The sequence below is a fragment of the Natator depressus genome, chromosome 27, assembly GCF_965152275.1.
Source record: "Natator depressus isolate rNatDep1 chromosome 27, rNatDep2.hap1, whole genome shotgun sequence".
In the NCBI taxonomy this organism is placed as follows: Eukaryota; Metazoa; Chordata; order Testudines; family Cheloniidae; genus Natator; species Natator depressus.
This window is the reverse complement of record NC_134260.1, coordinates 7,651,420-7,664,957: the sequence shown is the minus strand read 5'-3', so window position 1 is coordinate 7,664,957 and position 13,538 is coordinate 7,651,420. Positions and strand designations below refer to the sequence as shown.

At 43.9% G+C, this 13,538-nt stretch overlaps 1 protein-coding gene and 1 long non-coding RNA gene across 3 annotated transcripts in view; one reads left to right on the top strand and one right to left on the bottom strand.

The window, feature by feature from the left end:
• MAP3K3 (mitogen-activated protein kinase kinase kinase 3) overlaps nucleotides 1-13,538 on the bottom strand; it is a 49,832-nt gene that overhangs the window by 11,769 nt on the left and 24,525 nt on the right. The window contains exons 7-12 of the mRNA XM_074940435.1: nucleotides 8,533-8,653; nucleotides 4,338-4,471; nucleotides 3,444-3,517; nucleotides 2,023-2,090; nucleotides 1,656-1,748; nucleotides 409-600 (exon numbers count right to left, since the gene is read on the bottom strand). Of these exons, the coding sequence (XP_074796536.1) occupies nucleotides 409-600; nucleotides 1,656-1,748; nucleotides 2,023-2,090; nucleotides 3,444-3,517; nucleotides 4,338-4,471; nucleotides 8,533-8,653 (682 nt within the window). The remainder of the gene's footprint in view (nucleotides 1-408; nucleotides 601-1,655; nucleotides 1,749-2,022; nucleotides 2,091-3,443; nucleotides 3,518-4,337; nucleotides 4,472-8,532; nucleotides 8,654-13,538) is intronic.
• LOC141978389 (uncharacterized) lies at nucleotides 7,514-12,634 on the top strand. 2 transcript variants are annotated; one of them, XR_012636381.1, is made up of 4 exons: nucleotides 7,514-7,773; nucleotides 8,630-8,791; nucleotides 9,084-9,186; nucleotides 12,176-12,634. It is a non-coding gene; the product is annotated as an uncharacterized LOC141978389 (long non-coding RNA). The 2 variants fall into 2 exon arrangements; XR_012636380.1 differs by lacking the exon at nucleotides 8,630-8,791.

The window sequence follows — 13,538 nt, the reverse complement described above, 5'->3', positions numbered from 1 at the left end:
ATAATGTACCAAAATGGGAATTGCTGAACAGTGTGACCAGAACACTGACTGGGAAGCAGAAAACAAGCCTGATATTCTAAGTCTGGACATGGTTTCCTAGCTGGACTCTCACTGGCTTCTCCCACCACAGGTCAGACCTAAAGGCTATCCAGCAGAAGGAGCACCAAGCTCTGAGACCATTTGTTTCTAAGCATCAGGACCAGTCTACCAGAGGAGCCAGAGTAGATGGCCATGTTCAAACGCAGCCCTGAGGCTGCATGGCTTTGGAGCAGTTTGTCCTAGTGAAGCTCTTGGACAGATGGACACTAACTCCAGGTCCACTAAATTAAGAGCCTTCTCCCCGCATCCATGCTGGCTCCCTTCAGCCCCTATTGTCCCAGATTGGCTGCTTTGGCACCTGACACTTACATTTGGTTGGGATGTTCCTTTCCTGCACGGTAAGGGCATTCTCACTGTCAGCACTCCGCAGGCGCCCACGGGGGTCCAGGTACTGCAATGCCAGGCCCAGATTCTCCCCATTGGTGCTCAAGGAGCGGCTTGATGGCACTAGCGTGAATAGGTTCCCTTGGTGCCGCCGTATCCGGGGGAATGTCCTCCGGCCTGAAGATATTAACAACGGGGAAGAGGGAGAGAAGGAGAAAGAAAGTTAAGTGTGCCAAATAACCTAGGCACAAACAAGAAAGCATGGCCAGAGCCTGAGTCCTGGGGGGAAGGGGAAACCAGACATGTGAAATCCACCACAGTGCAGGTCACACACTGAAACATGCACATTCAGAGAGCATGCTACTTGAGCGCAGGACAACTTTCTTGGTTATGATCCAGGGTGAGACGGGAGGGGGGGTCACTTTACTACCCTCACTCTGAGGCATACCTCCTCAGCAGCCTCACTAAGCTCCAAACAGGAACTTACTCTTAAATTAAAGCAAAGATTGAGGAGCCGTAGTGGGCAAGCTGCCATGCAAGCTCCGAGGCTTGCTAATGGCCACACAAGCTACAGTAAGAGGATTGAGAGACTGGCTTGCCAGATAACACCCCAGGCTTACAAACATAACACAGCACAAGGGGTAGTTAAGTAGGGTACACAGGCTAAGACCAACTTAATCTCTAAAACTACCCAAGCAGCCAGCAGGTCCTCTAACACACTTATTCCTTCAAATCCATTACTGTCTTACTAAAAGGAAGCTTTAAAGACTCTTTAAAGAGAGCACAGTGAGCCGGACGAGGTATAGCTGGTGCCAAGGATCCACGCCGGATAAAAATAGCAGAGGGGATCCCCAAGGTAGAAGCCTCTTTAGGTTACGGTCTCCAGCCTGTGGCCAAGGTGCTTATTCATCATCCCAAGGAAGGCACTGTTCAGCAGGGATACCCTCAGAGAGGGAGAGCAGAGAGGGAGTAAAGGATGGCCAGTTTGCATCGGTAGGGAAACCTGGTATCACACATGGCAATCATCTTGAGCTACCATCATCATGCATGGCACCAACTGTGTACACAAGGAAGCTGTGTGTGGTGAGGCTCTCCAAACAGAGGAGTTACAGTTGTGCCCTAGTTGTTAAGAGTTTCCCACAGCCACCCAAAGGTGCTGGCTCACCTCTAGAGCTGCTGCCTCCTTCCCCTCCAATTTCAACCCAAGAGGCGAAGGGCTGCAACATACTCACCGTCACTGTAATCTTTGTGTTGCATGGAGACATGGTAGCGCCGAGGGTATGTCCCCCCTTTCCCTGCTTTGTCATAGATTTGATTCTCACGATCTGGTACCAGGTAAGAAGAAGCAGAGGGAGACTCCTTATGCAATGTACACAAGTTCTAATGGCAGCACATTCCACTATCAGCAGGCTTCATAGGAAAAGGCAGTAAATTCATAGCTAGATTGAAAAGTTCTCAAATGTACCCAGCAAACAAGGGGGGATAATCACCAAAAACACAGAAAATATAAGGAGTGAGACTAGTAGCTGCACATAATAAATTAGCTACACTAAAGTCAGAACCTGTATTAATATCTTTTTATACTGGGTGCTGATATACCTGAGAATTCCTGTCTGTTGTCGGGGAAGCTTTGCGCTCTGGACATCCGTGATTTCCGAAAAGAAGGGCTATTTAAAAAAAGAGCACAAGCCATTTCAGACAGATATTTACAGCAGTGGACACTGCAATGAATTCAAAGGAAGTTAATTCAGCTCCACATGGGTAAGTGCAGTTTTCAAACCTCTGGCCCAGAAGCAACAAAGATAAGATGCTACACAGCAATACGATTGCTGCTGCAGTGATTTATTTCCTGCTTTTGTGCTATGGAAGTGAAAAGTTAAAACCCGGCTAAACCCAAGTTAGCTCAGTTTAATCTCCCCTGCCATCACCCCTGCTGATCCAGCTTGTGCGCCTAGACTGTTTGCTCTCTGAGATAGAAAGTCTGTTACGGGTTTGACACAGTTCCCCTACTATTCAGGTCAACATACACTTCTCCCTATACATGACCAAAAGCAGCCACCGTGCCAAAGTACGAACATGGTTAACAGCATCTTTTGAAAAAAGAAAAGGAGTACTTGTGGCACCTTAGAGACTAACAAATTTATCTGAGAGACTAACAAATTTATCTGAGCATTATTTGTTAGTCTCTAAGGTACCACAAGTACTCCTTTTCTTTTTGCGGATACAGACTAACACAGCATCTTTTGAGTCTCTCTCTCCTGCTCCTCCCCAACACATGGAATTCTTTGACCATGCTGAAGAATAGCCCCTTCCTTGGCAGCAGTGGCAGCAGACTTTGACAAAGGTTTCCAAGAGGTTAAGGTGGGTGGTTACACAAATCTAGTTTTCGCCACAAAACCAGGCTTCTCACATCCATTTCTCCTAAATAGGTTTAGATGGAGTGAGATTGACCCACCTTTCAGATTCCCTAATAAGAGGTCTTACTTAGCCTTCCTAGATCCTGGCCAACCCCCGTCCCCCTCCAGGGAGCAGCCAAGTCCCCCTATTGCCAGCAGGGGGGAATTTAACAACATGCAGGAGGAGGGAGAGAAATCCCTCATTTCCCTTTGGAATAAATACTACATCATTTTATAAAACACATGGATCTAGTGTAATGATAGGCCCCGTAACATCACAATTTGTGTTTTTTTTTTTTTTTTAAAGTAGTGTCTTGTCAAATTTCAGTGCCCTGTAGCCAGAGGTTCTCTGACAGTCTAACCCCACACAATCTGCATACACTGAAAGGCTGTATTTTAAACTAACAAGCTATTTAAGACCCATTTGATTCGTTTATTTTATTTTCTGGCAAAACCATAATCTTAAAATGCAATTAATTCTCTCTAGGAAGTATATTGGGAAATTATGTAGGACTATGATTCTGTTGTCTCTAAGTAAAATGATTTAAAGTGCAAAATAAACTGACCTTTACATAACCTCATCACAATATGATCACATAAGAGCTCTTATCAGTCTGTCTGTACCTGTCTGCTGATCTGTCCAAGGACTGACAACTTCCTGATATGGAATTTTCAGCACTGCTTAGAGGGTCCAACATCTGTAAAACAAGGTAATAAAACTGCAATAGTAAGCTGAGTTGATGTTACCATATAAGATGCTGCATAGAAGGATGCAGCAGTCACCATTGCTCATCCAGAGTGAGTGACTGGGATTAGTCCAGAAAGGGAGGGGAACTATTTAGACAGTACATCCCAACAAGTCCTCTGGGGGGTGAAAGATGGGATTATGGTTGCAGCAGTTCGGAGCCACCATGTTATTTTAGATAATGGAGAGCTCTGACATGCACGATATGGTTGGAGTCATACAGTCTGTGTTTGTATATTTAAGGAAGGAAATATACATCATACTGGAGAACAGTCGGCTTCACAACGTATAGAGCTGTCCCACCGCCCCAGCCTTGCCAATGAGTGTCACGCCCCAGCTCTCATCTGTGGGCCCCATTTGACTCCAGCAGCAGCAGAGATTCCGTTCCCTAACCGACCTCTCCACTCACAAGATGCACTGTGGCCCGGTTCCTGGTGTGTTTGAGTCTCTGCAGCCTCTGCTCAGACAGGGAAAGATCCCAGAGCCAGGGGGTGGCGACCCTGGGCATCCGTGTCAAGGGTACACAGAGCAGCTCATTGACAGGTGGCGAGCCTGCATGGATTATGCCTGGGGATTGCTCCTGGCAGTACAGCAGAGGGTTTCAAGGGCTGCACTGGAGTGGTACATAAACTATGCACCTATAAATGTTGTGTAACTGAACGAGCAAGCAGCAGCTGTTTGCTGGTGAATATTCTAGGATGAAGGCAAGCACAGGAAAGACTGCCAGCAGTGTTGGTGCTTACTGGATTTATTCCCCACACGTTTATACTCACACACTGTTCACTGGTCTCTGGGATGAACTCGCCTTCACTGTTTATGCTGGTGTAAGACCCCTGGCGAGCAATTCGCTGTTGCCTCTCTGGAACATACCCAGGGGGAGGTGAACTTCGGCCTGTGTTCTGAGAACCTGGACCACAGATACAGAGGGAGGTTTATTATCCAGATGCTTAATGAAGAGATTGTGTGCATGTACATAAAGACAAAAAAGAAAGTCAGGAACAGCCTGAATTCTGGAGCTCTCAAACATTCACGATGGTGAGAGCAATTCTGGAGCTATCGTAACAGGTATGTGCAGAGACTGAGCTCATAGGTGCTACTCAATACAATGGCTGCATTGCTGGCAAGTGAATAATTCGACAAAAGGACTGCTGTTTAAAATACCATGCAAGAGTCACCTGTGAAGCCCCTGAGCCCCAAGAGATCACAGCTATCTATCCTGCCCTCTTCTCCTTTTTGAAACCGACCTCATGACACTCCAGGTGCTGTCTCCCATATCTCAGTGCTGGCAGGAGAGTGCAGCATTCAAAGGCAGAGGGCCTCCTCGCTACCCTGACCACATAATGGAGACATTATCCCCTTGCTGCCTGATCAGCTTCTGCCTACACAAAATGCTCCTGTCAGGACAGCCATTATTAATTACTACATGCAAAACACAGCACCATTTAGTTTGAGCAGCAGCATCACTGAAGCCTAACTAGCATCACGTGTGCAAGCCAGTCCAACATTTAGTGTTTCATTAAATATACATTATGGGAGACCTGCAGCAGTGCTGGGTTTCATTAGTAAGCACACCCAGCAATCTCCTCCTTGCCATGTGAGATTGGTACTGCATAAACAGCTTGAAGACTGCACTGCAAAGATTAATGGTTTAGGCTCAACCAGCCTGAATGAGTCAATGACTAGAGGACAGGAGAACAATTTCTAGGGAAAAATTAAGAGCACATCACATTTTACTTGAACTTAGGGCACTGTGGTACTTACTGCAAGAGGTTTCTGGTCAAGCATCTGCTTGACTAGAGTGTACGCTGTTTACTGAGGGTAACCTAACCCCTAGCATTCTTCTTTCTGTGCATCTCAGAGTGCTTCATAAAAGGAGGGGATAAGGATACTGACACACTTCACAAAGGGGGAAAACAGGCAAAGTTAGGGTAAGATCCTGATTACCAGAAGGGCTAGGCTAAGCAGTTACAGCTGCTCCTGACTCAAGATGCGAGTGATCAGGACCTTTAGAAAAAAATATTAGGACCAAGGCGACTTGCTCAAGGTGACAGAGTGAGTCAGCAGCAGAACTGGGAAGATAAGACTCCCAGACTTGTGCGCTTATATGATGCTGTCTTTAACCTATGCAAATGCCCAGCTGCTACAATAGGCACATGAAAACTGGTAAGCGCCTTCCTAATGACAATATTTCATACAGCTCTTCCCCCAGTTTATTACACTTGTGATAGTGAACTGAAATCAGGGCAACGTACATGCTGTCGGATAACTTGGAATGCGTCGGGCACCCGAGCATGTGCAAAAATTTACATCTGCTTTTAAAAAAATTACTGCCTGATTTTCCAAGCAAGTCTACAGGGGTCACATGACACTGGTAACCAATTAGAACCATGATAAACAGGAGAGCATGCTGTATTGTTAGGCGGAGTCAAGAGAGCATACTTTCACTTTTTTCTGATACAATGCCATGGCTTGATGAAGGGAGCCCAAGTCCCGCTGGCTCCAGGCCAGCCACTATTGTGGAAAGGTCACCATCACTGGGCAGGAAAAGGAAGTCGGTTCTAAATCAATGTATATCAAAGGAAGTGAGTGGAAAAAAACACAAGTGCTGCTAGACAGCACTTACCATTTTCAGTTTTGTTTTTTGTTTTTATAAAACTTATCTTTACTCCAGAAACCTCAATTGCATAGCAGGCTTTAGGCAGACTGCCCGCTTTATATGATGGGTATCTACACAGGTGTATTCTGCACATCTAAACCATAACAGAACACTGCTCTGTATTAGTCTCCCATCTACATCTGGCATAAAAGCAGAGCTTGAAATCCTCCAGGAAATTGGGTTACATTCTTCATCCCAAATGGGGGGGGGGGGGGAGGAGGGGGAGAGAAAGAGCAGCCACCTTCCAGAGATCTAGACTGATCTATAGGCTAGAGTACAACCATATTAGTGACAGGAATGGAGGCTTATCAGTGTTTATTTTTGGGCTACAAATGAGGTGCCTGCCTGCCACCTAATCTGTCCCCCAGCTTGCCAGGGCTGAGTAAATCTGCTGTGAAAAGTGATATTTGTATGTCTGTTAATATCACTTTTCACAGCAGCAGACTTGTTAGCTAGCTCTGAGGCAGTGCAAAGTGATATTAACAAACATACAAATATCACTTTTCAGAGGCAGACTTACTAGCTAGCAATTCTATTAAAAAACGTACAAGCAAACCAAAAAAGCAAAAGGAACAACAACAAAAAAGACAAGAACATGCAAAACACCTTATTTGTATTTCTATTCTGTTTAGGTCCAGTAAATAGAGACAACTGTACATTGTTACTGAGTCTGAAAAAAAAAAAAAACCCCTACATAAATTACAATGATTTGGACAGGTATATGTGCATATTTATTTGTTTTTCCTAAAGCTAATTAAGTTTTTCAGAAAAATTGTCAGACCGGCCACCAGCAAGAGGCCGCACTTCGAGGCCACCAAGAAATTTGTTGCGAAAACCCCTGAAAGGTATACTTGGTCCTGCCTCAGTAATGTGGGACGGACTCAAATGACCTCAAGGTTGCTTCTAGCCCTACATTTTTATGATTCTGTAATTACACATCAAGATTTAACACACAAAAGAAGCTTATTTATAAGTCACATTTGCGGATGGCATTTCTGCCCAAAGAGCTTTCAAGGGGTGTCTCAGTCTGTTTTCACATTAAAAGTTTACAGCCTTTAAAAATAGTAACAGCTCTTAGCACTTCTCACCCACAGATCTCAAAAATACTTTACAGTTATGCAAGGGAATATTACAGATAAGCAGCTCAAACTAGTCAAAGCCATTGCAAGCAGGGGTCAAAGATAAATGTATACATTCATGGTAGCTCTAGGTCAACATATTAAATAGGGCACTACAACTTGCCTTAATGAATGGTGTGCCAGGTCCTTAGCTGTACACACAAAAGCTTCCTGGGAAGTACTGAGCACCCAGAACTTCAAATGAAATGAACGGGAGTTGATACTCAGCAGCTCACAAGAATTAGGTTTTCATTATGGAAGTGACCTTCAGTGCTCTGTTGTGGCTGCCCTACTGCTGAACGAAATGCAGCTGCTTTGGAACTCATTACTGAAAAGTGCATGTCTGCTACAGTCAGCAGCCCTGAAAGGATCTTTCAACTGGAACATGAATTAATCAGAATAGCAGCTGTGAATAGCTCGAGAAATGGAAGGAAGGTACATTTATTTACTCTGATTTTCTTATTATTCTGAATGGGGCAGGCCCCAGCTACCTACCGTATTCACCCTTTGTTTGATCATCTGATACTAGCCACTATCAGAGATATCAGAATATGTGGGTCTCTGGTCTGATCTGCTATGGCAACTCCTATGTTCCTAGTAAAGCTTTAATCAGGGTGGCTGATAGATGCCAGAACCCAAGATTTATTTCATTGTAGTTTTGTGGACTAAAATGCCAGTCTAAATAAAAGAAGTTTAATGGACTAAATATGGCCTTTCCAAACCTCTAACCTCAATGAATTTCTGGGACATCCCACTTAGTAACTCTTTAGCTGTTCAACAGATTACATCAATATTCCTTACTATTATATCACAAACATATAAAGGATAAGGAATTTTGATAAGGAATTATATTGTCCTAGGAAAAAGAAAAGGAGTACTTGTGGCACCTTAGAGACTAACCAATTTATTTGAGCATAAGCTTTCGTGAGCTACAGCTCACTTCATCGGAGCTGTAGCTCACGAAAGCTTATGCTCAAATAAATTGGTTAGTCTCTAAGGTGCCACAAGTACTCCTTTTCTTTTTGCGAATACAGACTAAGACGGCTGTTACTCTGAAATTGTCCTAGGATTATTCCTACAATCAGTCAATAGATTTTTCACAACTGTCTCCTCTGACAGCATGAACACTAATGCCCAATGGATACACATGGCTAAGAATATGAAGATGGTTGGGAAGTGGTGAGAAATACTCACTGACAGACAGGAGCCTACTTCTGGGCTCTGGCGGCTGGTAGGCTGTGTTCACATCCCCCATAGATTGGGAAGTTTTGATCCTGACTTGTTTTGGCAGCCCCGAATGTGGTGAAGAACTAGTCTGGAGAGAAGAGAAAGCAGAAATTGAGCAGCCCGGACACATTTTCAGAAATATGAATTTTACTGCTAACAAGAAGGTGCATGAATGACAGCCCTGAAGACTGAAGTCCTTTTCATGCAGAGAGCAGGAACAATACAGGTAGCAGCAAGGCAAGCTTCCCAGTTACAGGATGAAACAGGTGGAGAAGGTTCTGACCACTAGAAAACACTCCTCTTCACAATCTGGAATGGAACCCAAGGCTCACCATTCCTTTGGTGTCAGCAAATATCTGAAACCCACTGGCAAAATGTCTGAGGGCTGTAATACATTGATCTAGTTCTGGTTGATGAGCTTGGTGTGGGGGTGGTTGGGCGGCCTTTAGTGGGGTGTGATATACAGGTGAGACTGGATGACCTGGAGATCCCTTAAACTATGTTTTGTCCTCCTCTAGGAGCTACAGAGGATGACAACCTACTACTGTTATCAGTTACTCCATCAACTCAAGTGTCAGAGACTGAGTTATGGATTTAAAGGTCCCAATCACGACAAGCCACGTGAGTGTCAATGTGATTCCACATGATGGAATTTATTTCTTCTGGTTTTTAACAAGCTAGGAAATTGCACACAATCTACACTAAAATTATATAGTCAAACACACAAATTAGGAAATCACAAAATTAAGATTGCCTGGGCAACCTTAATCCAGCCCCCCTGCACATATGAACTCTGATAGTCTTTAATTACATGATCATATTTCCACACGATCTCTAAGTGAGTCAAGGAATAGATGGAGTAATTCAATATTTTGTTTTATCCTCATTGTTCAGTGGTGTCACTCCAAGCCTTATTATAGCATACTATTCAAATGCTGCTGAGGGCAGAATTTTAATTTCCTTGTTGTCTTTTCTATGGTGCTTATCACAATAGTATCTGAGTGCTTCATAAATATTATCTTATTTTCACCTCACCAATGTGGAGTTGGAGGATTATTCATGTTTAATAAATGGGAAACTGAGGCACAGAAAAATTAAGGTCAAAATTGTTCACTAATTTTGGGTGCTCATTTTGACACACCTAGGATCTGATTTTTCAGAGTATTTAGCATTACGTAGTAATTTACATGTCCATTGCCTTCGAGCCGAGGCAATTTACATGTCCACTTGCAGCCGAGTGTAATCAGTACTTCTGGTGATTAGATCCCAGGGTCTGAAGTTGGGCATCTACAAAATGAGAACACAATGGAAGTGACCACCTAGGAGAAGTTGGGTTAAAATGCCTTGCTTAGCATCATACAGGAATTCTTCTGGAGAGGCAGCGATTGAATCCAGTTCTCCAAGGTAACGTTCAGCTTTCTTAAATCTGAGACCATTCTTTCTCTTCTTGCAATCCCCTGCCTCATATAAACCTTCCAAATTCTGCAACAAATGAAGAAGGGGTCCTACGAACAACCTTCTATCCTCTGACTGAGGTGGGGATTCTGTGGAAAAAACTAGTATGTGACCATGTAATTAAAGACTGTTTCGTACTGCATAGGCACAAGGGAGCTGAATTACGTTTTCACAGGCAACCTTTTGAGTGCTTCATTTTACATTAGAAGACTATGAATGTTGCAGTGTGTAACTGGTATATAAAATCTGACGATATTACTATACAAAATCAAAGCCCCTGAGCCAATGGGCTTATTGGGCTGACAGGGTTAAGGCACGTCCGTTTCACAGCCAATGGTACACAGGGGGTGATGAGGCCAACATCACATCTGACCACCTTAACCCAACAGATCACACCCCCATTTTGCATCTGGGTGAATGGGACGTCAGTGAGAGACTGGAACCCACGACCTTCAGAATTGTAGTCAAGTGCCTTAACTACCCAGCCACTGCACCTTATATTACTATACACAGCATGCAAAATATTTAAAAAGTCATGGCTTGATTTTCAGGTGAACAAAAAGAAAGAGGGAACTAAGCTTACCCCCAAATCAGTTTTTTTCAGATCCTAAGGTGGTGCAGCTGAACAGAGCCTCACAGGGTCTGAAGGACATATGCAGGAGAACTGAGGTGATATAGAGCCCTGCTAGACACCATGAATAGGATTTCCAAAAGCACTCAGTGTTAGCCTAACTCTGCTCCCAGTGAAATAATGGTAAAACACACTATTTCAATGGGAGCAGAGTTAGGCCAACCCCACCATGTATCTACCCAGCTATTAAAGGAACATGGAGAGCACTGTCTCTGGGGGCAGAAGGGGCAGCAAGAGTGAAGGACATGGATGAATCTTCAACAGAAGCAGACAGCCCGACTAAGAATGCCATCAACACACCTGACTGTAGTTACATACAGACACAATGCCAGTTCTCTCAGATCTGGTGAAGGTGTCTCCTATGGAAGGGAAGCTAAGCCAGTAAGCAGATGCTAGCTGTGGCTACCGTTAAACTAACGCGGATTGTGTAATCCACTGTCCTCTGACTGCTTCATAGAGGTGCCTAAGCAACTAGAGATAAATTACCAACATTAATTCTTTCAGTGACAAAGGGACGCTCTATTTTAATGAAGGGTTTGGGATATTGTTTATCTAACCCAGTAGATAAGGACCTAGTCTTCAGTCTACCATAGGATTCCCTAAGACAGATGTTTACAACAAATTGGGTAGATATCTTTTATTTAAACCCCCCCAACAGCTCTCCTCTTCACCCTGCCCCTCCCTGCAGCTGACCAGACACCGCAAATCACTAATCGCTGGCAACATACACATCAAATTCTCTCAGACATTGCCTTCCCACCGACAGCTGCGGCAGCAGCTGAGATTGGTTAGGCCAGCCTTACTAACTGCATGACTGTCTCTGTTGAGAGCCCTCGCCTGTCTGGCTGGACCCCCTGGTGGCACCCCAAAGCCAGAGCTTGCTGAACAGCAGGGTACAATGGAAGACTAGTTACGTTCATTTTTTTCCACCCAGGCAACACTTTTGAGGCAGGGGTTGGAGTGGGGGTAACTATTACAGTGTCTCAAGTTCTCTCTCTCTCTCAATTTTTTTATTTGAGATTTTTTTCAATGGACCAGATCCTCAGCTATTCTATATTGATGTAACTCCACTGAAGTCAACGGTGTTACACCAAAATCCAATGAGGATCTAGCCCTACTACTCAATCTTCTCTACAAGCTCAGTTGATTGGCTATAGCAGTGCCTATCATCAGCATCTGTACTGTTAGAAAGGATCAAAGGCAGAGTTTCTTTTTAAAAGGATAAGGTACATAGATGCCCTGGCAAGAGGCACAATATCAAAAGTAATGTAAGTACTCTCGTAAACTCAGTCTCTCACCAGTAAAGTCACAGGCAGTGCAGTAAAACTAGATTAGTTTTACACACATTTGTGCCAAAATCACTGCATTACCTTTCCATCCCAAAAAAAGAAAAAAGAGCCCAACCAAAACAAAATCTGCATCCTGTACTTCAGGAAAAAATGCTTCCCGCTGCCTCACTCAGATGAGATCATGCAGCCAAGAAGCCTCCTTCAGGCTCATGGGCTTTTGCTTTATCACATGCAGGGCTCTCTTGTCAAGCAGCTTGGAGATGAAGAGGAAGTCAGAGGAGAGGGGAAGTAGTGGCACTTGAAGCCCTCTCTGTGCAACAATTTGCTTCTGCTTCCAGCAGAAGAGGAAAAAACAACTAACAGAGGACATCATCACAGCACTGACTAATGGTTGGTGAGGGGAGGAGAATTCATTCTTTACTGCAGGTGGTCAGTGGTGGCTTGTGTAAAGTTTGGATAATCTCTTACACCGAGTAGTAGCCTGAAAACATTCAAGTTAACAGAGGGCAGTAAAAACATGATTGTTTCTTCTCCAATACCAAAAATTTAAGGCTCTCTTTTACAGAATATTTCCTGATCGCACAGTGGTGGTGTTAAACCATATCTGAAGGTCATTGTACTTTTATCTAACATGGATGATGATGTTTGAGAGATGCTGAAGTACCTTTAAGTCCTTAAATCTGACCTCTCCAAGAATTACAGGTGTGCTGAGCACTCATCCTTATGGAGAAGTCCTACAGAATTTAATAGAAATGAACTTTCAGGATTTGATCGCAGCTACATTTAGAGTAACTTTTTGTGCAGCTCCATGTACCATTCTCTGCACGTTATTAGCTATTTGCATTTAACCATAAACTTTAGCTTTAAAAAAGTTGTGTGGATCGAATGCTGGTGGAAATAATTCACTAGGGCTGTTGACTCAGTGTGTCTCCTCTGCTTCTCTATAGCAGCAAGCAGCACAAGCCTCCGTCCTGCCAGTATGGCTTAGCCTTAACATGGAAAGTTTTGGGGAGAAACTCTCCTGGTGGAACAAGGGTAGCACAGTTTTCATGGTCTCTCAGTGCAAAGCACAGCAAGTTTCTGATGTGGGAGCTGGAATTGAGACCCTTCAAGCTCATCTCATACAGGCAGAAGTAAACATCCATCAGATGGGAGCAGCTTTTGGCTGAATTAGACTGGATTCAAACTAGCGACCTACAAGCTGAAAGGCTCTGTAGCTCATTAGGCAATATCATGAGGCATCCAGTCCCCCAAGAAGTACAATATTATATCTTCAAAAATAAGGCTTGCTTTCTGGAATGGTGAGGTAAAATCAAGTTTTGACCTTTAAGGAGTTTACAAGGGCAGGGCCTTCTGCTCTCTGGGCACGCAGGCAAAATGTCCCACATGTTGCACTCAGTTTCCTCCAAACACTCTACTACCAAGTGCCCCACCTTGTTCTTATAGGGACACTGCCTACTCTAATTAAAATACTGTCAAAAACCCAGCCAAACATATATTAAGTTATAAAATTCACACAGTACGTGCTATCTAATCAAAACCAAAAATCAACTCTCTATGAACCAAATCCACTAAGATCACCTGGCCTAGTTTACCAG